Source organism: Phodopus roborovskii, unplaced genomic scaffold (assembly GCF_943737965.1).
Source record: "Phodopus roborovskii unplaced genomic scaffold, PHOROB, whole genome shotgun sequence".
NCBI lineage: Eukaryota > Metazoa > Chordata > Mammalia > Rodentia > Cricetidae > Phodopus > Phodopus roborovskii.
This window is the reverse complement of record NW_026126407.1, coordinates 50,597,559-50,625,321: the sequence shown is the minus strand read 5'-3', so window position 1 is coordinate 50,625,321 and position 27,763 is coordinate 50,597,559. Positions and strand designations below refer to the sequence as shown.

Sequence of the window (27,763 nt, the reverse complement as noted above, 5' to 3'; positions counted from 1 at the left end):
TAACATTGAATATTATTGCTTTTCAGGATGAGTACTATCATTTATTAGCAGAGAAAATCTATAAAATACAAAAAGAACTAGAAGAAAAACGGAGGTCACGTTTACATAAGCAAGGCATCTTGGGTAACCAGCCAGCTTTGCCAGCTCCTGGGGCTCAGCCTCCTGTGATCCCACCAACCCAGTCTGTGAGACCTCCAAGTAAGGACTGTATTTCTTTTTACTAGCTCTTAGCCTGCCTGCTTAGTTTTCCTTCAGTCTTTGGGGTATATTTCTTAAGAATGTACAATTATGTTCTCCAAAAGTCTGTGCTTTGGAAGCTTTCTGTATGGCAGTGTCCTGTGAGGACATTGAGCCTTCCATGAAGAGATTGAACTTCCTTCATTAGAAGTTTTCTTTGTTTTGTTTTTGGTTTTCTTGTTTTTTTTTTTTTTTTTTTTCTTTCTTTCTTTCTTTCTTTCTTCCTTTCTTTTCTTTTCTCTTTTAAATTTGTTTGGTTGTATTTTGTTGTTGATGTTGTTGAGAGACAGGTTTGCCCTATGTAGCCATGACTGTCTTAGAACTCACTCTATAGACCAGGCTGGCCTCAAACTTTGAGATGCACCTACTTCTGCCTCTCGAGTGCTGGTATTAAAGTTTTGTGCCACTATTGCCTGTTATAGGAAGGCCTTTTAAAGGGTATGCTACCAAGTTTTTTTTTTTTTTTTTTTGTTTTGTTTTGTGTTTTTTAACTTAAATATAATCCCCCCTTTCAATTACTTAAAATTTTTTTCCTTATAGATGGGCCCCTGCCTCTACCTGTGAATCGCATGCAAGTTTCTCAAGGTATTTATTTATTGTCAACCATGTCAGAAATAAGATTTTTGGATGAGCACCCCCCCCCCCGCCCCTCAACACAAATATTTATATGCATATATATATTTAAGACAAAAAACAAACCAGAAAAAATGGGAGACACTATTAGGAGATTATATAAAAGAACCATATTTTAGGAAGGAAAATGCCTTTCTGTATATTCAGACTTGACAGTTGGTGTCAAGTACTTGGGGACTGAGAAGGTATAGTTCTGCTTCAGGCCATCAGGATTGAAGCTGGTGAGTAGTTTAGAAACACAGGAGGCTGTGTGCATAGCTCCATGCCTGGTGGGAGTAGTGACAGCTGCCTAAACCATTAAAGGCTCAATTCAAAATTCTGTGGTTTTTTAGAATGGATAGGGCTTCAGGGCTTGGGGGGACATTACTACCATTTTCAGGTAGTATAGGTGAATAGCAGGTTGTGAAATAAAATGGAAACATTATCCAAATGGTAAAGAAAGGTATTGCAGTTTGAAAGGGGACAGGTAAGTGATTTGAAGTTGTGATAGTATTACTGCACACTGAATCAGACACTGAATAAACTTGCCAAGAGCTTGCTTGGATGGATTGTATTTGAGGGGTAGAGGAATTCAGGTGGTTAAGAAATTGAGCCATAGCAGTGTAGCTAAATTATTATGGGTACATGGGCATTGATCTAGATAGGGAGTTACAGTTGAGTTGGAATCTGACAAGATAACAAGTTAGCTACAGATGATAAGAGACATTCTCTGGGTCAGTACTTGCCAGCCTTTCTTACTGGCAATATTAGTGCCTACAAATGTGGGCTTCTTTCTCAAGATCTGCATAAAATTGTCATGTTGAGAAGACTTTTATGTTATAAGCTCCCTGGGAAGTTCTCTTGTTAGAATTTGGCTATTTAAAGGTGGCAGTTTTGGATAGTCACTGGAAGTATAAGCAGATCCTCTCGTGGCTATAGCAGTGGTGAGCCAAGGTCTCTCAAAAACTTCCTCAAGGATTCTTTTACATTATAGTGTTGTGCAGAATAACTACTTGAACTGGGATTTATTTAGAGCTCAAAATTTGCATAGTTTATAGAAAGCTTCTATGTACTAGTCCCTGTGAGCTAAAGATACTTTCCAACAGAGCCTTTGTCATTGCTGTGGTGTTTCTGTAAACAAGTGGAGGCTGAGGGTAGCCCTTGGGCACATCCTAATGAAGCTACTTGCAAAACTGAGATGCTGTTTTGAATCTTAGTACAGATTCTAACAATAGTATCAATCTAGCCAAGAAGCTTGGAAGCCTGGAAAAATGTGAACCAATTGCTGCTAGGGTTAACTGGGGGTGCACTCCAGATTAGGAAATACCTCCTGTGTAGATGGGGCAACCTCATTCCTTCACAAGGTCTCCTTGTCTGCTCCATGCTTTATACAGAACCTATTCTCATGTCATCATCTACCCCTAGCCCTCCCGTTCTTCTCATTCACTGCTCCCATCAGCTATGGGAATGCCACTACCATCTGCTCTGATTTGCTTGTAGGTTTCTTTCCATTTTCTGTTACCCATGTGTTCTGTCTTAGTTAAAGTTTACTTGATGAATATTTTTTTTCCTTGTCTATGCTTTCATTAATAACTATCAAAACTTTGCAGGGATGAATTCATTTAATCCAATGACTCTGGGAAATGTCCAGTTACCACAAGCTCCAATGGGACCTCGTGCAGCCTCCCCCATGAATCACTCTGTCCAGATGAACAGCATGGCCTCAGTCCCAGGTGTAAGTGCTTCTCCTTTTAGTCCTTGCTTGAGCAGGGGTCTTCTATTGTCATCTGAGAATTCTAGGATGCTTATTCCTTTAATTTGAGCTGTGGTTTTTTGTTTGTTTGTTTGTTTGTTTGTTTGTTTGTTTGTTTTCCCTTTGTTTCTCTTAAATAAACAAGCAAACAGAACTGTTGCTGTAATGGCGATTATTTGATTATTTTTTATTAGAATAATAAATTTGTAGAAATTGATGTTAAAGGTGGAGCAGGAAGCCAACAGCTTATATTGTCAGTGTCTGTTGACTTGCATTTGCTCTCCTGAAATAGCCATCAACTGGTTAAACATATGATTGAATTCTGAATTATAGCATGCTCTTGGATGCCATTCAGAGGACTGTTCAATGTTGATTTAAGAAATTGCTGAAGAAAGTGTAGAAAAGTGCCTAGAATTGGGGGAGTCCTTGCCAAGTGCTGGCCCTTAAGACCAAAGTGTACTAGATGTGTAAGGGTTTGGGTCTCCATTGCACTTTATATCTTGAAGACTCTGGCCTGCTGCTTCTGTACTGTAGCACTCCTCGTTCTTGTCTTATAGATGGCCATTTCTCCTTCCCGAATGCCTCAGCCTCCGAACATGATGAGCACCCATGCCAACAACATGATGGCCCAGGCGCCCACTCAGAACCAGTTTCTGCCACAGAATCAGTTCCCATCATCCAGTGGGGCAATGAGTGTGAACAGTGTCAGTATGGGCCAGCCAGCAGCCCAGACAAGCGTTTCACAGGTACATTCAGTGTGGGAGCCTAGACAACCAGTATTTATCTAGCCCCAGCCTCTGTGACAAGAGTCTGTCTCACTTTATAAAGTTAGACTTTTAGAATATATATTTCTTCATTGTTCTCCACTTTATCCTGTGATTTTTAATTCTTCTGTTCCTTCTAGGAAAACTACACAAAAAGTAATACGATTGTGATTTTTTTTAATTATTTACTTTTTGCACAATGTTTTATGTTTTGATATTTGTGTATTTTGATTGCTATTTGTGTATTTTAGACATCTAAGATTAACATGTCACTCTGAGAAATGCTGGAACTTTAAGGATCTTGGGGGTTCCTAAGAAGACACAGAAATCCTGGCTGTAGTCTGCAAGGCTTCCTTGTCCCAGGGATAATGCTTGATCAAACCATGTTAGTCTGGAAGGAATCCACAGCTTTTTATTTTCAGTGGAAACAAAAATAGAAATCCTTTTGCCCAGTAACCTGTCCTTAGACTTAAATTTATATATAATTAATCCAGCAACATTTCCTTTAACAGTTGTTGTTTCCTCAGCAGTCAAACGATACAATGACAATATACCGTACAGTATCAAGATTTTCTCAGTACTTTCTATCTTTAGGTGGCTTTTTTATTACTCTATTTCTTCTATTTCTATTTTTTTATTTTTTATGACAGGGTTTCTCTGTGTAACTTTGGCTGCCCTGGAATTCACTCTGTATACCAGGTTTACTTTGAAATCACAGAGATCTGCTTGCTTCTGCCTCCCGAGTGCTGGAATTAAAAGGCATGTGCCACCACACCCAGCTACTCTCTTTTATTATTCTTTTTAAACCATTTTATCCTGTTTCTCTTTCTCTCCCAAGCCTGCGTATATTTTAAAACACACTGTCATTCCTGTAAATCTTTTATCTTTTTCTGTCCACGAGTCTTTATCTGGTAAGCAACAATGCTAAAATGAAAGCCATAGTTGTTTCAGCCACAGTCTATCAAAGATGGCAGCAGGCACCTTTACCGCCAGAACTGAGAGCTATGCTCACTGCCTTGGTCTACGCTGCCATCCAGCAGTATGCTGCCGGCTTGGAGATGTAACTGCCATTGCCAGATCACGTACACACAAATGAATTGTTAGCAGAGCTCTTTAAAAGCCTTGCAGTTTTTTGCCACTTATGCTATGTCAGGAAACCTCCCATAAAGGAGCCGCGCAGATCTCTGCTTGAGTCTAGCAAAACAAACCAAGAAAAATGCTGCTATCAAGAAGCCTTGCTTTTCTCTGTTTTTTGGTTTCTAAAGCCCTTTTTTAAGCTTCTTTTAAGTTTTAAATGGAAGTTTTTATTAGCCACGTTGCGGCGCCATATGTTAGGAGTAGGTTTTCCCCTGCCAGCCTGGGCTCACTACTGCGCCAGCCCCCAATAACACACAGAAATGCTTACAAGTAAGTTTTTTCTGCCAGCCCGCCTGGTCCCAGAGCCACGCCAGCCCCAAAATAATACACTGAGACATTGTATTAGATATAAAGCTTGCTCTTGCTGGCGGGACGCAGAGAGGAGAGCATCCTTGCTGGTGTTCATTGTCTAGGTTGTAAGTTATTTCTGCCTGAATACACACCTATTCGTCCTATTTGTTTATCCTGATCCTTATCAAACCACGATATCAGAGTATCAAATGTCAGGTACATGCAAAGTATTTAAAATAAGCCAAATCTTTCTCAAAATATAAAATACATGTTTATTTTTTTAAACAATGAATTAATGTTGAATGAGTTGTTGGAATATATTAGGTTTACTCCATAATGATTTTCTCTATCATATCATTTCTTTGGAACAGATCAGGAAGCTAACTCCCCTCCTTCCTGCAGTTTCCCCATGTAGTCTAGGCTGCAGTCTTCCTGTCTCAACCATATGCCACAGGGCCCAACAGTAAACCTTTTCTATACAAAGCCAGATAGTAAATATGTTTGTTTTCCTGGAGAATAGTTTTAGTCCTGACTATTTTGCTCTGCTTTTACAGTGGTGAAATAGTTATAGACAATATTTAAGTATATGGCTGGTTGTGGTTTGTCATCCTGTAAAACTGTTCTGAGTACGTAGGCCAAACTTCTCTTTGGAATGGTAATGTTGATTCATTTTTTGAAAGGTCAACAATTCTCAAGTGTCTCACCAGTGGAAAACCACTGAACTGACATTATACAGTGTCTCAACTCTCCCCACAAAGAAAAAAAGCAGCCCTTTTCAGTGGTCTAAGTTACAAGTAGATGTGACAAAAGATAAAGTCATAAAACTAAGTAAACGTGTCTAAACCATGAATATTGTAATCAGATGTTATAGTTGTACAACTTAAAGTATGAGAAGCAGTTTAGTGTGAGTGGACTTTTACATGGTACAGTGTTTAGTATAAATGTTTATTACTCTGTGAATTTATACAAATGGAGCATCCTCATGAAACTAGCAGAAGTAATAAGAAACTGATTAAAATTTCTTTTAAGTCTCTTATGTTTTCAATGGGGGTACAGTAATTTTAACATACTTTGTCTGTTTCTTTTAGGGCCAGGTGCCTGGTGGTGCTCTTTCTAACCCTCTGAACATGCTGGCACCCCAGGCCAGCCAGCTGCCCTGCCCACCAGTGACACAATCACCGTTGCACCCAACTCCACCTCCTGCTTCCACAGCTGCTGGCATGCCCTCTCTCCAACACCCAACACCACCTGGGATGACACCTCCCCAGCCAGCAGCTCCCACTCAGCCATCCACGCCTGTGTCATCTGGGCAGACCCCTACCCCAACGCCTGGCTCAGTGCCCAGTGCTGCCCAAACACAGAGTACCCCTACGGTCCAGGCAGCAGCACAAGCTCAGGTGACTCCACAGCCTCAAACCCCAGTGCAGCCACCATCTGTGGCTACCCCCCAGTCATCACAGCAACAGCCAACACCTGTGCACACTCAGCCTCCTGGCACGCCGGTGAGCCTCTTTCAGTCTGTCATTATCAAGCCAAACTCTTAAGGATACATTGCCATAAGACTTCCGTCAGGAACTTGGGACACAGAGGCAGTCAAATCTTTAAAAAGAAGTAGAAGAAATAGGGAGGGAGAGAGACAGAGATAACTGTGTCAGGATGCTGTAGCATTTTGCTCTAATGCCTCTCCCCTCTCCCTCTCCCTTTCCCTCTCTCTCGCTCCTTTCTAATGGAACTGCAAGGAGCTGTGATTTGGTCCTAATATTGGCCTTAAAGGCATGGTTAAAGTAGTTTACAGAAATTAATAATCATTAATATATCACAGCATGGATAGAACTATTATACTTTATGTACAACAATTATTTTCCCTATTTTCTGTCCAAGATTAATATCATCCAGGTTTTAGTAGTTTCTGTGCTTAGTTTTATATGTTTGGTAAAATGCCATGTTCCAAACTACAGGTCTGCCAATCTGGCTAATCAGATTTCTTTCAGACAGGAAATTTGTCTTATTCATAATGAAACAACAGAGTGAGGACTGTACCTTCTGTGGCTCTAAACATCCCATTCCTCTCTGTAAGTGGCATCGGAAGGATGGGAGATGTGTCCTGTATCATCCCAGGCCTACTGGCCATTGCCTAGCCAAGTGCCTTTCTAGAAATACAGAATCTTAGTATTCTTTTCTTAAGTCTTACCTATAGATCCCCTCCTCCCAGATTTACATTAATTCCATTCTTAGATATTCAGGATATTTGTAGAATGACAAAAATCAGTGACAGTTCCAAAGATGACATTATTTACTTTCTCATGCTTACTCTGACTCTGCATTTTATCTCTAAATAAATTATGTTTCCTGTTTTAGAATCAGGGCCTTGCAAACACTAGGCAAACACTGTTCTACTGACTGCATCCTATGCCCTCAAAAAAGGTTTCTTTTTAATCTTTTTATCTCCTTTATTAGCGTGTGTAGTACTTCATTGAGTAAAGTCTGTTACATGGCCATGGTGTTAGCTTACTTCACCACCATCACTGTTCTGCGATAACTAAGGCTCATTGGATACTCTGCCATTATTTCCCAGCCTCTTCATAACTACTTAGGTGTTTATAGTTTGCCTTTCCCCATAACCCTTAATGCTAGTGAAGGGAAGGAATGGTAAAATAATCCAGTAGAAAGCCAAGAGAAAATAATTTTATGTTAGAATTTAGAAAACTCTTCATCTAGCTCTGCATTCTTTGGTAAGGAGTAAATTGTGTTTGTATAGTGACTTCCTCTAGAGCTCTCTCTGGGAACTTCTGTCCTTTAGTGTTTCTATTAGGTGTTATGGCCGTATAGAGAAATACTAAACAGAAGATTTGGATTGGAAGGGCAGGAGCTGAAGGCCATTGATGTTGTCTGCTTTACAGCGATGAATGATTATGATTTCTTTGCAGCTTTCTCAGGCCACAGCCAGCATTGATAATAGGGTCCCCACTCCCTCCTCTGTGACCAGTGCTGAAACCAGTTCCCAGCAGCCAGGACCTGATGTACCCTTGCTGGAAATGAAGACAGAAGTCCAGACAGATGATGCTGAACCCGATCCTGGTGAATCCAAAGGGGAACCTCGGTCTGAGGTAAATATTGTTCCCCTACGGAAGTACATGGCTTATATGTGGTAGCTTTACCTACATATCCTTAGGACCTTCAAGATATTTGGATATCCTCCCCCCCCTCTAGTATTCTGCATTCATTTCTAGTTCTATAGAAAGGGAGGTCTATTATTCATTTACTAACTTATGACAGAAGTTGAAATCAGGGGCCAAGAGCTGAATCCAGCCTGTCTATTTGTGTTAATGTTTGGCCTGCACTCTTCGTTATTTTAAAACTTGAGATACCTATTTTCTCTTAAAAGACGAACAACTCTGTCATCAGTACACTTATACTTCTTTATGGATGCCAGTGTCTCACTTAATGTGGGATGTTGTGTCCCTCGGGTAGGACATATCTTTATCTCAGAGCATAGGATTTTCATCTTTGTTTTAGTTTTCTTGGATACCTTTGATTCCAAACTAGTTGTTAAGTAGAAGTATAACTGCAGCCGGTGCTGTATTCTGTTCCTTTCCCTAATGGGGAAAAAAAAGAATAGTAAATGTACCTTTAGCTAAGGGAACACTTAGCAAGCCTGTGTGTGCAAAGAGACTGGAGAGTAAAGCTGGTCAAAGTTACAGGGGTCTGACATTTATCTGTCTTCTGTGACTGTTTTCTCAAGATGATGGAAGAGGATTTACAAGGGTCTTCCCAAGTAAAAGAAGAAACAGACACAGCAGAGCAGAAGTCAGAACCAATGGAAGTTGAAGAAAAGAAACCTGAAGTAAAAGTGGAAGCTAAAGAGGAAGAAGAGAGCAGTGCTAATGGCCCAGCCTCACAGTCAACATCCCCTTCCCAGCCACGCAAAAAAAGTAAGTCACTTGTTCTGTGACTTAGGGACAAAGCTTGAAAGCTCAGATAAGAAAATGATTACAAATTCCCCTTTGTGTTCCTTGCCTTTCATTTTCTACGTTTTACTTCTGAGCATGGAGACAGCAAGGGCTAGAGAGTTTCAGTATGTAAGGGAGGCAAAAGTGGGGACCTGAGTTCGGATCCTATCACTTGGGTAAAAGCTGGCTATACATGTGCATCTGTAATCCAAGAGTTGTAGGAGGCAAAGACAGGAAGCAGGGCCTTGCCAGCCACCAGCCTAACTCCAGGTTCAGTAAGAGACTTCCTTCTTAAAGAAGTAAGGCAAGATACCAATTGTCCTCCTCCTGGCCTCCATGAATGCATGCAGAGGTGTGCACACTCCACACACTCAAGGACCATGTACGTGCCCCCATCCCGTATGTATGTATGTATGTATGTATGTATGTATGTATGTATGTATGTGTGTATGTGTGTATATATGTGTATATATACATACAGATACATATATATATACACACACACACACACAATAATAGACTGTGGGGGAGGCATCAGCCCTGAATTGTCTTCTGAGGTGAGATGATGTAGACAAGATAGGCAGAATTGAAATGCCTGTGGATCCTTGAGTACATTAAGGAGTGTAGGCTCTGCAAAGCCAGTTATAAAGAACTGATGAACAAAAATGTTCTCATTTGAAGCAAGTGATCACTGTCTGCATGTTTGTGGCTTCAGCATATATGTGTATGAATTAGAGATTTCTGCTGATGGAGGGGAGTAAGGGGCCATATGACTTGGCATGGAGTGGGAATATGAAGCTTTTCAGATGTATGAGGTTAGCTCAGGACAAGTAAAAATTGGGTGTGCTCCATTTAAGATGTGTCCACAGTAAGAAGCAATAGGTTGTTGGATGATTGTCAAGTGACCCTTGCTTAACATGGTGACCTGTACCTTGGAAGTTAACAGCATCAAGTTACAGGCACATTTGAGAAAGAGTGCAATGAATATTAACAACTGAGCCAGTAAAACTTCACAGTAGGAAAGAGCTTACTTCTTTTATAATTGAGAATTTGAGGGGGTTTTTGACTATTTGGACTAAATCTCCCAAATTAGGAAGTAGAGCATGTCCTGTCATGCAGGCCTTTTCTGTGAAATGCTAGGTAGTATTTCAGTCTTCATACATCATAAGGTCTCTGTTAAAACTAATCACCTCAAAGGCAGCAGCAAATGTTATACAATTAAATGTATTTGTATGTGTGTCCAAAAAAAAAAAAAAGCCTGAAGTGAGGATGTTAAGTTGAATTTCTGTGTTTACCTTTAACCTTTCATGTGAAAAAAAAATAATATGGTAAAATCCAGAATTTGAAAAGTTAGACTCTCCAAACAGAAGTGACAACAGATATATGCTGTGGCCCAACTGGTACTTTGTCTCATTATGCTTGATTGGTATGGCCTGGCTGGGAGATGACAGAGTTCCATTTGCACACCCTCCTCCCCTCCCAAGCCAAAAGCAAGTGCTAGGATTAAAGGCATTTGAAACCATAGCTAGCAAGATACAAAAACAAAACAAAATCCCACAAAGTTGCATCACTTATAACACCAGTCATCAGAAACTGTTTTGATATACTTTCTTCTGTTTTTTTTTTTTTTGTTTGTTTGTTTGTTTTGTTTTTTGTTTTTTGTTTTTTTTTTTTTTTTTTTTTTTTTTTGTTTGTTTGTTTGTTTGTTTTTGGTTTTTTTGGTGGAAGAAAATCCAAGGGTTATGACACATTGACCTGCACCCTAAGGACTAGAGTAGGGTATCTTACTTTCTTCTTAAGACTGTTCTATCTTGAATATATTTGACAGCCATTTTATTTATTTGTTTACTATTAGTTTTTTTTTGGGGGGGGCTGGCTGGTTACTTCTTTGAGACAGGGTCTTACTCCATAGCCCACACTGGCCTGGAACTCAAAGCAGTCAGTCCTCTTGCCTCACTCTCCTGAACACTGGAATTAAATGGCAGAAACATAATAGGCGGTGGGAATTGTGATGGCTGAGAGGTGAGAGTTGTGAACACTGACAAATGCTGGAGAAACTGTGGCACTTTCAGAAACTGCCTGCTTTTGTAGTTCAGTTATATTTTTACATTTGTACATGGGGGTGCAGTTGATAAATGTTTATTTCAAGTGAGTTGAATTTAAGTCAAGCACAGAAAAGCCTCACCTGAGAATTCATAAAAGGCCCCTGCAATGAAATGGCTTTATTTACTGCCCCGTTTAATCAGGGAAGCACAATTGGAAATTAACTTTGTTTCTATTTCAGCAATATTTGAAGATTGGGAATTTTTGTTGAAACAAACTTCTACATGCTGTATTTTGTTTCATGGTCTTGAGTGTCAGATTTAAAGGCCACTTTATAATCTTCAAAAACCCCAACTTAAACCTCTAGCTCAAGGATCTTACTATGGTGAATGTCAGAAAGAATTGTGGCTGGGAAGTAGAAGCCACTAGACATTTAGTTTGATTCTGGTGATAGATGTGTTTGAGCAACCATTATGTAATTTCTTTTCCTGACATTTTCTCCCTCTAGTCTTTAAGCCGGAGGAGCTACGCCAGGCACTCATGCCAACTCTAGAAGCACTCTACAGACAGGACCCAGAGTCTTTACCTTTTCGGCAACCTGTAGATCCCCAGCTCCTAGGAATCCCAGTAAGTTAATGTGAAAGATGGGGATAGAGCTTTCAGTATCTGTTGTTTCATCTCTTAAAACTGGTTATTACCTTGCTTTAAGGTTTTCCCCGGTATAAAAATTTGTACCTGTCAGCAGTTATTGGTTGAACAGAAGCATTTGTTGGAGCTCAAGCCCACTTGCTTTAGCACAGAACCCCTTTATATTTGAGGCTTTGTGTACAAGTTTATCTAAAAGAATTGGCTTAAAAAAGAAAGATGCCAATTATGTTATACATATATATCCCTATTTGATATCCTTGGGAGACTTGGAAAGGCCATGTCTTTTGAGGTTGGTATTTGTGTGTATCATTAAATTGCATTTTGTTTACATAAACCAAAGGGAATACACATTTTCTGATGCATTTTTTCACTAGTTTTATTTAGTAAATTAATATCCTCATTTGCATTAAAATTATTTTCTAATAATCCCTTGACTTTGCATTAATTTAATCACACAGTTAATTATCGCTTACCATATTAAGTGAGTCAAATCAGAAATATTTGGGATTATTTTCCTTTTACTTCCATTTCTTATTCTTGGGACCTGAATGTCTGATCCTTTTTATTGTTAAACTTAGGGGGATTCACTCACAGAGTTGACTTTTATTTTTTTAAGGATTATTTTGATATTGTAAAGAATCCTATGGACCTTTCTACCATCAAACGGAAGCTGGATACAGGACAGTACCAAGAACCTTGGCAGTATGTGGATGATGTCTGGCTTATGTTCAACAATGCTTGGCTATATAATCGAAAGACATCCCGGGTGTATAAATTTTGCAGTAAACTCGCAGAGGTCTTTGAGCAAGAAATTGATCCTGTTATGCAGTCTCTTGGATATTGCTGTGGACGAAAGGTATCTATTTGTGGGAAACAAACTTTTCTGGTTAATCTGGCCAAAGTGGTGTTAACACTAAGATTCTGACTATACACATGTGCTCAGGAGTATAGTGTAGTCTTTGTAACATGTGATGTCATGGTCAAAGTGAAAGGTACTCACTGGCAGGCATTTGTCACTGCTCTGTACTCATTGTATCTGCTGAAATACCTGAAACCAAAGCATTTTCAATTCTGTCATGCTAAGTCCAAAAGTGTCTTGAAATAGCTATGGACATTGTTAGAATTTTACCTTGTGTTCTAATTAGTAACTTAACAGCTTGGTGTGACTCCATAGCATGGTAGAATACTTGAGCGTGGTAATGGAATATATGTTTAGTATTTTCTCCTTGTTTTTGCAGTATGAGTTTTCCCCACAGACTTTGTGCTGTTATGGGAAGCAACTGTGTACAATTCCTCGTGATGCAGCCTACTACAGCTATCAGAATAGGTAAGCATCGTGCAGTTCCCTGTATTCCAGAGTAAAGGAAGATATTAAGACAAAAATTGTGCCTCTGATCATAGCCTGAGTGTGTTATATATTTCCTGAAAGTCCTATTAAAAGTACCGCAATTTCTGTGCCTTCCTGGTGGATCAGGTAACTCCTTGGTCTCCTGATTTTAAAACATAACATTTGCTGAACATGGTGGCACAGATCTTTAATCTCAGCAGTTGAAGGCAGAGGCAGGCAGGTCTCTGAGTTTGAGGCCAGCCTGGTCTATATATAAGTTGAGTTCTAGGACAGCCATGGTTATGTAGAGAGACACTGTTTCAAAACAAACAAACAAAAAGAAGCCACATTATATGTTTATAATAAAAAATCTTATTACCCTGAGTTGAGGCTGTAGCTAATAATAAATACCTGAAATACAACACTGTAGCCCATGATGTCGAAGTTGAGACTAACCTTGTAAAAACATGAATGACTTAAGATATTTAGAAAATAGAAAGTTGCATTTTATTCTACAGCAAATGTGTGTCTACATTATTTCTGGTAGACTTGTGAGGTTTTGTTTATTTTTGTTTTGTTTTTTTTAAAAAGAGCACAAGGGTACACTTTGCTAACACTGCAAGAAGAGGGCTGTTTTACTTTAATGAATTCAAAAATGGTTTTCCTGAGGCTGGTGGGAGCACATTGAGGCACTGCTGTTATGTTTCTATTTGTTTTAAAGAATATTTTGTTTGAGATACTATTGTCTTTAAGAATGGTAGTCCTACTTGGAAAATAGTTGCCATCCTTTTGGAATGTGAAGGTGGTTAGACTAGAATACCTCTTATACAGAGGGACAGTGAGATAATAATATGCAAATAACTTCTGCAGTTTGAGGCTCGTTTTGAAAATTAAATTCCTCATTGCTTGTCTGCTTTTTTCCTAAGATGAAGTAAAAGTTAATTTCCTTTTTGTCAGTTATGTTATGAGACCTTGAAGCTGTGACTTATGCTGAAGTCAGTAATGTTGACTACATTTTGTGAGCCAGCAACGAGATCCTCTGTGTGACCAACAAGGAGCTTTGTACTTGTTCCCTGTCTTAGGCCTGAATGTTTGCATCAGGGTTCGGTGCTTTGGATAGTTAGACCTTTTATTATTTGGTCCATAATAAAGTCAAAGGAGGGCTGTTGACTTGTTCAGGGGTACATTAACATAGGCCTGACAAATTTGGAATTTTGAATTTTTTGGTCTTAAGTACATTTTTTTAAAATTATACTTGTAATTTTAAAAGAAAATCTTCATGATCACTCCTATGCAAGTGCTATTTTTGCCATAAAAAGAACTTGATGGCTGACAAGATGGTGTTTGTGGTCAAGCTTGATGACCAGATATTGATCCCTGAGCCTACATGGTAAAAGAAGACTACTGACTCCTTCAAGTTGTCATCTGATCTCCATATGCATGAATGTGTACATAAATAAATAAAATTTTAAGTATTCAAACAGGAAGATCCCTAAGCCTTGTGTGACCAGTTTACTGTTCTTCAGCATGGCTTAGGGTCATCTCTAATAGAAGTGCAGCCTGAACAACCTGTCCTGCTGAAAACACTCCCCCTCTTAAATAAGAAAGGATTTGTGGGGGTAGTGGTTGTCAAGGTGTTTTGTGATCTGTGATGTTGTTTGCTGTTGTTACTGCTATGGATAGAATCCTGGGCATTGCTCATGCTATGTCTGTCACTCTTGCCCTTTCAGTAGAAACACTGTGACACAAAATTAAAAGGATACTATAACCCCTTATAATGGGATCCGTGCAGGAGTTGTCCCCTCCATTTATTCTTTTAGCCCGTTGACTCTTAGCACATCTCATTGTGTGCCAAACTTAACCTTGCCCAAGGTACAGGCACAATAGGATCTTCCCTAACAGGCTCTTGTCCTGACTTGAATGGAATAATGCATAGGAATGTACTTTGAATGCCACTGTGATCTATATAAAGTTGTAAGTTTCTTTATTTGGCTGGTTGGTTTTGGTTTGGTTTTTGGTTGGTAGTTTTTTTTTTTTTTTTTTTTTTTTTTTTGAGACTGTAGCTCAGCATGGCTTCAAACTTGATCTGCTCTTCTCAGCCTTCTGAGTGCTAGGATTACAGATGGAGACCACAGCACCTGACTTCTAGAGTTACAAGATTGTGTGTGGATTAATGTTAATCATGTCTTAAAAAATTCTGTGCCAGATTCTCTCGTAGCTAGCACTATTTTGATCAGGAAGGAAAACATGATACTAACCACTGTCTCTTAAGCATTTGGACCTTTACGTTTTCTCACTATTCGGGTGCTTAAGGACTCTGCTTGCAATGACTTACACAGATTGGGGCCCATCTACTGAGAGTAGTTAAAGGTAAATCGAACTGGTAGATGAGGAAAGTTCTGTGATAGAGGACAAATACCAAGACTATTCTGTAAGTTCTTAAATGCCCAAATTTATTTTCGTGTGGAACTCCACTTTTACTAAACAAAAGTGATGATATTTTCTTAAATGAAAATGAAAGTATAGGAATTGTATCCTATATCTGATAAATTCAGAAGTTTTTGTACCCTCTGTGTTCCTAGAAAAGCACATAAATTAATAACCCTGTAATTCTTAGAAAGCAGTGGCCAAATTCAACAATGAACATTTGATTGCTAATCATTTTTTTCAAATTGACTATGAACACTATTGTGTTTCAATAATAATTATTCTCACTTGTGCTAAAGTTTTAGGGACTTATATCAGTAAAACATTCTACAAGCCATTTAAACAAGTGATATTCTTAATGCTTATGTTAGTGTGTGCTTACATTTTCACTTGTTTCTACACTTTCAAAATTTGAAAGTAACTCAACTTTGAGGAAACTGTTACAGTTTTTCCAATAGTTATCTGAAGATAATGTATTAATTATCTATAGATATCCTAGTTTCTAAATATAGAGTACTTAAAACAATCTGCATTTGAAAAGGTCATACATTAAATTTTCTTCACAGCTAAAGCATATAGTTACTAACTTAGCAACACAGATTTACTCTATCATTGGATTACATGAAGTATTTCTCCTTCACACTACCTCCTTCACACAAGACAAAATGTTATTCAGGCTATTAATTTTGAAAAAGTGAACTTCTGAACCTTTATTTTTAGGGAGAATGAAGTGTAGACTTTGTCATAATGGACTATCTACATCACATCTATTATCCAGGACTAGACATGTTTCATCACTGTCTTCATCTCAGTGAAGGTTGATGAAGTGAGGTTATGGCCCCTGACCTCTCGTCTTCCTAATGAACAGACTTAATGTGTAATTTTCACTGCCAGTGCTTTGGTACAGACACTACAGTCTTAACACTACCTCTCAGATTTTGTGATCCTGAGATTCTCAGAAGTGGAATTGGTCACATACAGAGAGATTAGGTTTCCTTAGCCACTCCCAGGCTGCCTCTCAGTCATCCGTGCTGCTTTCTGCATTAGTCCCACCACTGGAAACAATGGGCTTTGTGTTCTGCCCTTCATGTTGTGAGGCTTTAATGACTGACTGAAAATACTGAATTTTTCCAAGTTCTTAAAGTCATTGAGATTCACTTGTAATTGTGGTGGTTTCATTGAAAATTGCCTAGCAATTCTTGTTGCCCACCATTAGCATGTCCTTGGCTTGAGGGTATGTCTGCTTATGCCATGCCCAGCTGTGTGTGGAAGATTTTATTTTTTTTATATTCTACATAAATATTCTATAAGAATATTTACAAATTAGTGAATGACAAGGACATTCCTATGGTTCATTCAAAGTTGTCTGTTCCTAGTCAATTTTTAATCTTGTCCTGGCAAGAAACGATCATTAGCTTAGTCATTATCTACAGTGAATTTGCCCTGTTCATCAACAGAATGTGAAAAATTGGATAACCTGAAAATGTTATGAATGCTTTGAATGAAGTTTGATGCTTTAAGTTGGTTGCGTGTGTCACTTAGTGAAGTCTGTGAACAAAATTTTCAGTGCTTTAATGAAAATGAAAACTGGGACTGGTGGGGGCCTTTCCTTATGCCTCATGTCTCATTTTGTAGCCATGTGAGTGAGTGAGTGAGCAAGCGAGCGAAATATGGATGAACAAGTGAATGCGAGCACAGTTACTGACTACCTCTTCCTCTGCACTGGGTCAGCTCCTGCCCCAAGTCTTACCAGTGTCCCTAATACTAACTAATCCTTCTTGGTATCTTGTAGATGTAGTTTTGGGCACTAAACCTGCATTTTATTGTACTGCTGCTGCTAGCTTATGCTCATCTTTTTGCCTGTGTAATTTACTTGTTTATTTTACAGTATTTTTGTGTGCTCATCTTGTTTTATGCAGAATCCGCCTTTTTGTTAACTTCCCATTCATGTCCTTTCCAAACATTTAATAGTCTTTATTTTAATTGTTGTCACTTAACAGCATGAGCCCAGGCTCTCTATTATTATCACACAAGAAATTGGGATGATGAATAATTTTTCAAATGCAGATTGTACTACTTAAAGATTAACTCTCTAAATTTGCTTAACTTGGGTTGATACCAAGTCAGAACAGTCATTCGCCTTGTATCTCATGAATGATTGGTCCCAGTACCAAAATTCAAATCACAGCTTAGAAGTGAACCAAAGCTTCAAAAATTGTTTGTGGGTTTGCATATATTGTATTATTTATACAATATATCACAACTTATCTCTGTATATTCTTATTAATAAATGGCTGGAAAGTCTTTGACCCTGACTGCATTTCTGTTAAGTGTTTGTCTAGAATATGGATTTGGTTTCATTTGTATTATAACACAATTATTATTAACAGTGATTAACTTGAGAAAATAGCAAATAAACAGCAACAATAAAAGATGTTTCTGGGTGCTCAACATTGTCACACATTGGAAGATCTGGCTTAATACTGGAAATAAAACCTCTGATGCTGTCAAGCATACAATCTCCATTTTGAAAATGAAGCTATTCCAGTTTAACTTACTTATTAAAGGCTTTTTTCTTAAACTGTTGTTCAAAGTAAAATTTTCTATTTTAAACCCTGGCTCAATATTTGATTTTATAACAAAATTCAGATTTCTAAATTTAGGCTCCATGCAAACCTAGTATTATTAACTCCTTGCATCTTGGAGCCGGACCAAACCTGTCGTTGTTAGTGATGATGGCCTATGATGTGTGCAATGAGACCGAATGCTAATCAATGCTTTGCCTTGGCTTTCTGCTTTGTGTTGTCTGGTGTTTGCGTCTTACCTCTGTGTCTGTGCTATTTGTTCCCTTCCCTGTTCTCTAATTCTGCCCTTCCCCACCTACCCCCCTGTTCCTTTCATTGTCCTCACTGACCCATCAATCAACCAACAACGCCCCCCCTTCGTCGTGGTGCTCTGCCCTGCTCTGATTGGTGGCTTCGTTGCTTGGGTGGCTGTATGTTGTGATGGACCAGTTCACCCAAGTATGGCCTTCTTGCTGACAGGTATCATTTCTGTGAGAAGTGTTTCACAGAGATCCAGGGCGAGAATGTGACCCTGGGTGACGACCCTTCCCAACCTCAGACGTAAGTACAATCTTGCCATACTTCCTTGTGTTCATGACTAAAGAAGAATTCAGAATGTGCCATTTTGAGTTGTGTGCAATTTTGTGTTTTTCACATATTAACTATACCCACATTTAATGGAAACATGGTTACATGGGTAGTACTTAAAGATGCAGGAGTCAGCCAAATAGCAACAATAGTTGTCTATTTTACTCTATTCCAGACAGGAATCATTCAGTTCTTGACCTTTGTATATTTCACTAACAAATAGCTTTCTTCATGATGATGGGTAAATCTTTACTTGAAAATTCTAACTTCAGTTACACCTAAGAAGCCAGATAGCTTCATCTACAGAAAATGAGCTTTGCATATCACCACTAACAGCACCACCCTTTAAAAAAAAAAAAAAAAAAATCAGGGCTGGAGAGGTGGCTCAGAGGTTAGAGCACTGGGTCCAGAATACCTGGGTTCTATTCCCAGCACACACATGTCAGCTCACAACTGTCTGTAACTCCAGTTCCAGGGCATCGAGCCCCTCACACAGACACACATGTAGGCAAGATACCAATGCACATAAACATAAATAAATTTTTACAAATTTACCTTTTAAAATTTCATCTTTTAAGTGACTGAGCTACTACAGGTTAGATTCCAATCCTCTATCCACATCTTTGAGTACAACTTAGAAATGCCTATCATTCCTTGTTAGTGGTCTGAGTCTTGAGCCCTAACTGAGTTCAACATGCATGTTAGTTTATTCCTGCACATTGCTGCTGTTTGTCTTCTGATGAAGTTGTAGCATAGCCAGACCACAGCAAGAGAAATGAAAATCACAGTGCGCACTTGACTAATTTATATTTGTAAAATACTCAAAGGCAAGCTTTCCTTTTCTGCACACAGAATTCCTCAGTCTTCCATGCTTCTTGTCATGTTGAAAATCTGGCCCCAGAGTTACTAGGTCTCACAGGCAAGAAGGTTGTACTCAGCAGTGATTTTCTTACCCGTGTCTAATTGGAGTTAACCATTAACTTGTAGGGCACAGGGATGGGAGAAGTCTAATCAATGAATGCTAAGGTTCAGTTAGATACCAGCAAAAGCCATGGGTTACTCTTGCACAGTATGGTGACTGTCAGTGATAACTGTACACTGTACTTTTCAAAATCTAGAAGGAAGGCTTTTGAAAGTTTTTTGTGCCCCCCTCCAAAAGGTAAGTGTTGGAGGTGGTTAGTATGTTTAGCCTAATTAAAGCATTATGCAATGTGCACAAGGACCACAACTGTGGTATCCCATTAATAGGTGCAACTTTAAGTTCTTGTGTCACTTAGACTAAAATACTAAAGATGCAGAAAAGGACCAGTGAATCTGTAGGTACAGGCACACACAAAAAAGAGTTATATAATTCCATGTATTACAATTAATTCACATATGCATGGGAAGTGGGAATCCTCGGTGGATTCTCACCTTGTGTTGAGGGTATGTTGGCATTCAGCTACGTCTTGAACAATGTCCAATTCAGTAACTATTCACCATATGAACTTGATTGAAAATAAACATTTAATTTCAACACAATTTGGCCATCATAATCTGAATTAAGTCTTTCAGTAAAGGACAACAAACATTTATTTATAGTAGTTTGGGACAGCATTTTAAGAAAAAATTGTGAGTCGATTAAATTTTTTTTTTCTTTTAAATAAGGACAATTTCCAAGGATCAGTTTGAAAAGAAGAAAAATGATACCTTAGATCCTGAACCGTGAGTATATATATTCATATGTGTAACTTTCTTTTTCTTTCTTCTCTCCCCTCCCCCCCTTTCATTTTTTTTGTTTGTTTTTGAAACAGGTTCTTTATGTGTAGACCTGGCTGTCCTAAACTCAGACACCTGCCTGCCTCTGCCTCCCAAGTGCTGGGATTAAAGGTATATCATTATACCTGGCTGTTTTTTCTTAGAGTCTTAGATGAGGAAAGTTATTGTTTGTGATTAGATTATGGCAGAATAAAAATAGGGTTTCTTACTGGAAGTTACCCAAAACTCATAATAAATTTCTCTGTAACACCTCCAGTTACTGGGTTTTAATAGTGATAAGATTAAGTGATTATAGGGCTGGAAAGATGACTCAGTGGTTAAGAGCACTGCTCTTCCAGAGGTTTCAAGTTCAATTCCCAGCAATCACATAGTGGTTCATAACCATCTATAGTGGGATCTGATGCCCTCTTCTAGCATAAAAGTGTACATGTAGATAGAGCACTCAAGTACATAAAATAAATATGTGAGTGAGCCAGGCAGTGGTGGCACACATCTGTAATCCCAGCACTTGGCAGGTGGATGTCAGGATTCAAGACCAGGCTGGTCTACAGAGTGAGTTCTAAAACAGCCAGGGCCACACAGAGAAACCTTGCCTTGAAAAGCCAAGGGGGAAAAAAAAAGATTTTTTTGGTGTTTCAGTGCCATTGGAACCTCTCTAAAGTTTGGCCATAGACATTTTTAAGGACTGTTGAGTATGATTCTATGAAGACTATAGGCACTTGCTTGAAGTGTTGATATTGTCCTAGAGAAATTCTCAAATGAAAACATTCTAAGACCCACTTTTTCAAAAATGTGTCCTGTTATATGTAGTATATGTTCTTACCACTGCCCTTGTCCGTGAGAATGCTTCACTTTCAAAGTTGATTTTTTTTAAAACTTGGGACAGGTCTGTCAGTTTTGTGTTGTTCTCTTGGCCCCAAATCTCCTAGTTCCAGAGAGATCAGCTGCTGTAATAGAAGATATTGACTTCCCAGACAGGCAACATTTGGAGATCCAGCTTTTCTCTAGGAAGGTTACTTCCTCTATCCTATCTGATACCCTGGACAGGATTGCATTAAATAATGAATGCTGGCACATATGGAGACTTCGCCCAAGGAAAATTCAGTTTTCTTTCTGATTCCACAGATGAAGCTTTTAGCATAGACACAATAGCATCACCATTGGTGTGGGCTTCCTGGAACTGGTGATTCTTATCAAAGAGCAGGTGTTGGAGAGAGGTACATAAAGGAAGGAATGAACACAAGACATGGGAATGATTGGCTAGTCAGGCTCAAGGGTAAAGGTCCACTCCCATGGGATGTAGTGGCAGGGGTGTTTAATAAATTTAACCTGTTTGACATTTATACCATTCAACTTATACTGGGTTTTTTGTTTTTTGGGGGGGGGGCAGTTTTTGTTGATTTGTTTTTGGAGGGTTTATCTGTTTTAATAACTCTGGCTGTGCTGGAACTCACTCTGTAGACCAGTCTAGCCTCAATCTCACAGAGATCCACCTGCCCCTGCCTCCCAAGTGCTGGGCACCACCACCACCCTGTTGGGTAAGTTTTGAAGAGCAGCTTTGAGTCTAGTGTAGAAAGTGCACCTCTGCAGCAGGGTGTGACGGTACTCCCCTATCCTATACTCACAACAACTGAGAAGCTGGGCACGATAGTTAACTCAAGACTGCCCTGGGTTATTTAGTGAGATCCTGTTTCTAAAAAATAACAGACAGACAGACAGAGAGAGAGAGAGAAAGAGAGAGACTGAGACTGAGACTGACCCTTAAGTGAAGAACAGGAGGTGTATGATTTCAGTCTCCAGGCTCTCTAGGAACTCCCTGGGTGATGTACGTTAAGAACCAAGGCAAGAAGTGAGGGCTGAACTAAAGCAGGACTGTTGGATGTAGAGGAAGGGCCATACTGTGAGTGGAAGTGGAATATCAAGGACATGGTTGTAGGCAGTGGATCCATCACAGCACATAATACAGATTTGACATTTCCTTCTCTGACAATGGAGGGAAAACTGATCAAGTTGTCTTTAGAGAGAGAATGGAAATTATACTGTTGGACCTTGCATCTCAGCGGAGGCTAATCAAGCTCACTTCAGAGATTGTAGGTACAGATATTGATGGGATGAACATTGGTAGAATGCAGTGCAGGCCATAAATGATCAGGAACCTCCACCATGGCTATTAATTACTAGCCAAAACAAAGTCATACTGCCTGTTTGACAATGTTACATTTACATGTGTCCTCTCTCTAAAGAGAACAGCAGCGGGGAGGCTGATTAGGACATACCATGGCTGAATGTTTGTGTAGCAGGTGTGGCAGTAGTAGTATAATGGGACAAGAAGAAGCTAGTCATTATCAAGGGCTTATCTCTCTCAGGAAACTGGGATGCTTTTTGGTGCCTTACATTTTCCTGGGATGTGGATTTAGTAACAGTGAGACAGTAAACTAAAAAGCTAAAGGTTTGACCGTTGTGTATCTTGGTATTGAGATTTCCTGTTTCAGCTGTCTCTTAGGGGTAATAAAATGCATTTGTAAGCTAAACTGAGCAGTGTGAAAGTGGTACCAGGAGACTAAGTTTGAATTCAGGGAAGCCTGTCCACTTTCTGTTAACGATGGTACCTTCCACTACCTGTCACCAACTTGAAACCTTGGGCCTGCTAGGCCTGCTTTCATCTACCTCCTTTGCTTTTTATAGCCTTAGGAGGGTAGGTTGGGGAAAATCTGAAAATTAGGAGCAAGTATTTCTAACACCAAAAATATTGTTCTATTTCCTGACCCCATTTAAGTACAGGAAAATTACATAAAGAATGGTGCATAGTAACATTATAATTACTGAACTATGGAATACGCCTTTATTATAGTATTTTTTTACTGTTTCTTGTTGTTTTTGGTGTTTTTCTTTTCTTGAGACAAGGTTTCTCTATGTAAAAGCCCTGACTGTCTTGGGACTCAATTTGTAGACCAGACTGACCTCAAACTGACAGAGATCTGCCTGCCTCTGCCTCCCAAGTGCTGGGATTAAAGGCGTGTGCCACCACCATTTAGCTTATAAACTTTAAAAAATAATATTTTAGAGGCTAGTAAGATTACTCAGTGGATAAAGGCACTTGTTGAGGAAACAGGGAAACATGATTTCATTCCCAAGAATTCAAATGAAGGTGGAGGGAGAGAAGTGACTCCACAAAGCTGGCTTCTGAGTTCAGTACATATACCTGCATTTGTACAAACACCACCACCACCACACACACACACACACACACACACACACACACACACACACACACTTGCACATTGTGTTTGGAAAGGGAAATAAGGAGAAAAGAAAATGGCACAGTGTATAAAAAAAAGGAGAGAAAATCCAGTGCAGGCTTCTAATTTTAGCACTCATGAGACCAAAGAAGGATCATGGATAATGTGTTCAAGGCCAGGCTGGACTACATGGCCAGACCTCATTTACTCAAAAAGGTGGGGGGGGGGCAGGAGTAGACTCCTATTTATTCGCCAAGAAAATTAACATGTATTTTGAATTAATCAGCACATGCATGGATGTCAGAGCTCCTAAAAACATCTCAGACAGCAGCTTGTGCCCATATACTCAAGCTTCTGCCAAAAACTGTTGATGTGTGGCTCTGGGTGTATAATTGTGCTTTCTTATATCCCAGTTTTGTTGACTGCAAAGAGTGTGGCCGGAAGATGCATCAGATTTGCGTTCTACACTATGACATCATTTGGCCTTCAGGGTGAGTGATTTGCTGTGATCTCTGGGAAGGGGGAGCAACTGTGCACAAGTCATAGGGAGGTGACTGTGGTGCTAAGTCTTGTTCGTTGTCAGCAAAATTCTGCAATTAAGGGAGGTGGCAGTTGGTTCTAAATTTAAATCTTCTGTTTGTGTGCTTTACAAATTGTAGAATCACAGCTGTCTGTCTTCTCACAATGATGTGATTTAAACTGCCAACAAAGTTTTCCAGTGTTACATTTCACTGGTTTGGCAACATTCACTGTTGAATATAATCTGATCACACCCATTATTTGTTGTACAGTTTTGTGTGCGACAACTGCTTGAAGAAAACTGGCAGACCTCGGAAAGAAAACAAATTCAGTGCTAAGAGTAAGTTTGCTAAAGATTTCTATATCCTGGATTGTGTACTTTGTGTAGTTTTTCTTCTCTGTTACCTGTTGCTGTGAGGTTTTAGTGGTCAGTGGTTTTCATATGTAAGTTTTCTTGTGCTTTTTTTCATTGGAGTAATTAGCTTGATCCTTTTATGATCCGCTCATGTTTTCAATAACAGTTTAGAAAGTAATTTTCAGAAGAAAAATCTTTAGGTGGGCGGTGGTAGCTGAGACTGGTGGATCTCTGTGAGTTCAAGGCCAACCCAAGTCTACAGAGCAAGTTACAGGACAGCCAGGACTACAGAGAGAAACCCTGTCTCAAAAAACCCAAAAAGAGAAATAAGGAAAAGTAAATTTCAGAACTGAGAACATTTTTTTTAGCAGATCCCTCTCAGTAGCTCAGAACCAAGAGCTCTGTGCAGAGAAGGTGCTGTCACAGACTTTTGGGGCTATCTCCTAAGGGCAAGGTTGGCCCTCCCACAGTGCAGGGGTAAGAATTATGAAGATTTTCCTCAGAGACTTCAGCAAGAATGGTGGTCTTACAGAGCCCTTTGTGCCTTCAGCTGTACTTGTCAGAATAGTCACTTAGCCCTGAAGACTGCTGGGCACAGAGCTCAGCTGACCAAGTTTATGAAGTGTGATGCTACTGAAGTGTAAAACAGATCGCAAATCCACACCTTACATCTTTTAACTTTACAAATCCTTATTTTTCTGTTGATTTTTTTTCCTTTGCTATTGGATTTTGTTTCTTTTTAAACCACCTTTTTAGCCATATTTTAATATACCACCAAAGCACCACTCTTGGTGTATTTATTATATAAAATTGCAATTATATAATTATATAAAAATGCAATTTACATGAATTGTAAATTCTTTAGACTTTTAAGTAGATTTACTTTTAAAAATATTAGTTTATTTTTAAATTTTTGTGTATATGTGTGTTTTTGCTTATTCATATATACATAACTGTGTTGGACACCAGGAGAGGATGTTAGATTCCCTAGAGCTAGAGTTTGAGGTGGCTGTGAATTACCTAATACTGATGCTGGTATTGAACACAGGTCCTTTGCTGGAGTAGGTGCTCCTAATCAGTGGACCATCTTTCTAGTTCCCCTCCCATTTATTTTTATAAGCAATTTTCATAAATGTAGAAAATTATAGTCAATAAAGAAGAAAACATACCTAAAATTTTATCATCTTAAGCTGGTTATGGTGGCTCATGCCTATAATCCCAGCTTTTTAGAGGCTAAAACAGAAGAATCCCCTTGAGTCCCATGCCAGCCTGGGCTACATAGTGCTAGAGACCCTGCCTTTTTACAAACAGAGGCAAGAGAGTTCATCATCTGATATGGGAGAAGGAGGCAGAGTAGAATCCTAGGTTCAGTTCCCCAGCACCACCCTTCTAAAATCCATTCATTTTTATAATCAGTGAATCTTTTATAGCTCTCACATGCTAGTCCTCTTTCCCTGGAAAGCAATTCTTTATATTGATGTTTATTCCTGGTAGTCACAGTGGTCACCTGGGCTCTCTCTTGTGCTATGACAGGAGCTAGCACAGAACAGGCCACATGAGTTTGCCTGAGGCTAATTGCCTGCTCTGCCTCCCAGGTGAGCACTGTACTCAGAAGGCAGCAAGCAGTCCTTGGCTGATGCTTGATGATTTGGCCCTTGGACTCCAACTGCAACTGAGCTAGGTGGAAGGAAACCTAGTCATTGATTGGGCCAAGGGTGTACCATGTTCCTTGCTGCTATTAGAGTTCCTCAAGTGTCGTTCGGGAGCAATAAGCAGTCTGCCTGTTGGCATCATTGAGATAGCCCTCCACACAGGAGACTTCTTTCTGCTCAGCATAGCTCCAGGGCAGGGCTAGTCCCACAGACTGGCATTCAGCTGCCCAAGACTGAGGTGAAGGGCAAGAAGAAGCACAGTGTCCTCAGTCCTGTCAGATTCAGGCCATCTTTATCTATCCTGTCCCTTACTGGGAAAGGAACAAAAACATGTGAACAGGTAAATAGCCAACAAATAGCAAAGTGCCTAAGGCACATAAAATAAAAAATAAATATTTTTAAAAACAGAAGGAAGAAAAAAACAAAATAGCAGAGTGAAGCAGAAGCCGCAACAGCTCTGTCTAATCCTGTTCATTCTGAACTTTTTAGGGCTTCAGACCACACGATTGGGAAACCACTTAGAAGACCGAGTGAACAAGTTTCTGCGGCGCCAGAATCACCCTGAAGCTGGGGAGGTTTTTGTCAGAGTGGTGGCCAGCTCAGACAAGACTGTGGAGGTCAAGCCAGGGATGAAGTCAAGGTTTGTCATCTTTCTTCCTGCCCTAAACTATGGAGTAATTCCTACTCCTGTCTCTGTAGGGCTTCAAGTGTTGTCCTTAATGCAGAGGCTTCTGTTAACTAGCACGAGACCTTCTTTTCTGAATCCCAGTTCATTATCAGAGATGGCTCTCTTGCCTAAGAAACAGAATCAAGAAGAGCTACAACACAGCCCTGCAACTGCTCTGGTTGTTGTTGCCTTGAGCAGTCTACACAGAACAGGCTTTGTTTTCTGTTTCAGGTTTGTGGATTCTGGAGAAATGTCAGAATCTTTCCCATATCGAACCAAAGCACTCTTTGCTTTCGAGGAGATTGACGGAGTCGATGTATGTTTTTTTGGGATGCATGTGCAAGAGTATGGCTCTGATTGCCCCCCACCAAATACAAGGTAGTCTTCTCTCTTACTTCCAAATGTGTCTTTTAGTCCCGTGTTGGATGTTAGCAGACTGAAGCTCAGGTGTCTTAGAGCTTTGTACTTGGGTAATGAATGAAAATGGTCACAGTTACCTGACTAAACCAATTTTGTTTTCCTGTAAACGATCAGGAAACAAAGAGTCTTGGTGGTAGTGTGACATGCTTATATATGGCCCTAGTTTTGTTTTGGCTCATCAAGATGGTCCCTGGGGAGTCAAGGCAGCAACAGCTGGACACCTCTATTCAAACCAGGCATCTCCAGTTAGTTTGTTTAGTCTGAATTTTGAGTGAGAGGGGAAAAGAAGTGGCTTCTCCCAAGTTGCTCCCCTGGGGAAAGTTTCATTTCCTTTATTGGACAGTTGAAAATTATTTATTTTCTTAGTTTTCAGCTGGAACTGTGATGAAGGCTGTTTCACATCCTGCTAGGTGGCCTGTGTGACTGCTGTTTAAACCTGTTTCTGGGGGCTTTTAGATGTTAGTGTTTGTTTTCAAGTTTGAGGCATACCCTGAATGAAAAAGACAAATGACACCCCGCCCACCCACCCCTGCAGGCGTGTGTACATATCATATCTGGACAGTATTCATTTCTTCCGGCCCCGCTGCCTCCGGACAGCTGTTTACCATGAGATCCTCATTGGATATCTAGAGTATGTGAAGAAATTGGGGTGAGTCTCAATTATTCAGAATCAATTAAAACATTTTGTCTATTTTGTGAAATAATGAGCTTTTCCTTATTTAGTTTTATGTGTTTTTTATTCTAATATATTGAGATTGGTTCAGAAGTCTGCTGAGCCTCCTACATTTCTGACCCTAAAGAATAGTGTCTAA

At 39.5% G+C, this 27,763-nt stretch overlaps 1 protein-coding gene across 2 annotated transcripts in view; it reads left to right on the top strand.

Moving 5' to 3' along the window:
* Crebbp (CREB binding protein) overlaps window positions 1-27,763 on the top strand; it is a 121,391-nt gene that overhangs the window by 86,094 nt on the left and 7,534 nt on the right. For both annotated transcript variants that reach the window (XM_051181314.1, XM_051181313.1), the window contains 17 exons: window positions 27-198; window positions 778-822; window positions 2,460-2,584; window positions 3,160-3,348; window positions 5,883-6,296; window positions 7,722-7,901; window positions 8,537-8,726; window positions 11,296-11,414; window positions 12,052-12,291; window positions 12,674-12,762; window positions 18,234-18,314; window positions 19,989-20,045; window positions 23,752-23,829; window positions 24,130-24,197; window positions 26,354-26,504; window positions 26,763-26,909; window positions 27,487-27,600. In XM_051181314.1, coding sequence (XP_051037271.1) covers window positions 27-198; window positions 778-822; window positions 2,460-2,584; window positions 3,160-3,348; window positions 5,883-6,296; window positions 7,722-7,901; window positions 8,537-8,726; window positions 11,296-11,414; window positions 12,052-12,291; window positions 12,674-12,762; window positions 18,234-18,314; window positions 19,989-20,045; window positions 23,752-23,829; window positions 24,130-24,197; window positions 26,354-26,504; window positions 26,763-26,909; window positions 27,487-27,600 — 2,459 coding nt within the window. The remainder of the gene's footprint in view (window positions 1-26; window positions 199-777; window positions 823-2,459; window positions 2,585-3,159; window positions 3,349-5,882; window positions 6,297-7,721; window positions 7,902-8,536; window positions 8,727-11,295; window positions 11,415-12,051; window positions 12,292-12,673; window positions 12,763-18,233; window positions 18,315-19,988; window positions 20,046-23,751; window positions 23,830-24,129; window positions 24,198-26,353; window positions 26,505-26,762; window positions 26,910-27,486; window positions 27,601-27,763) is intronic.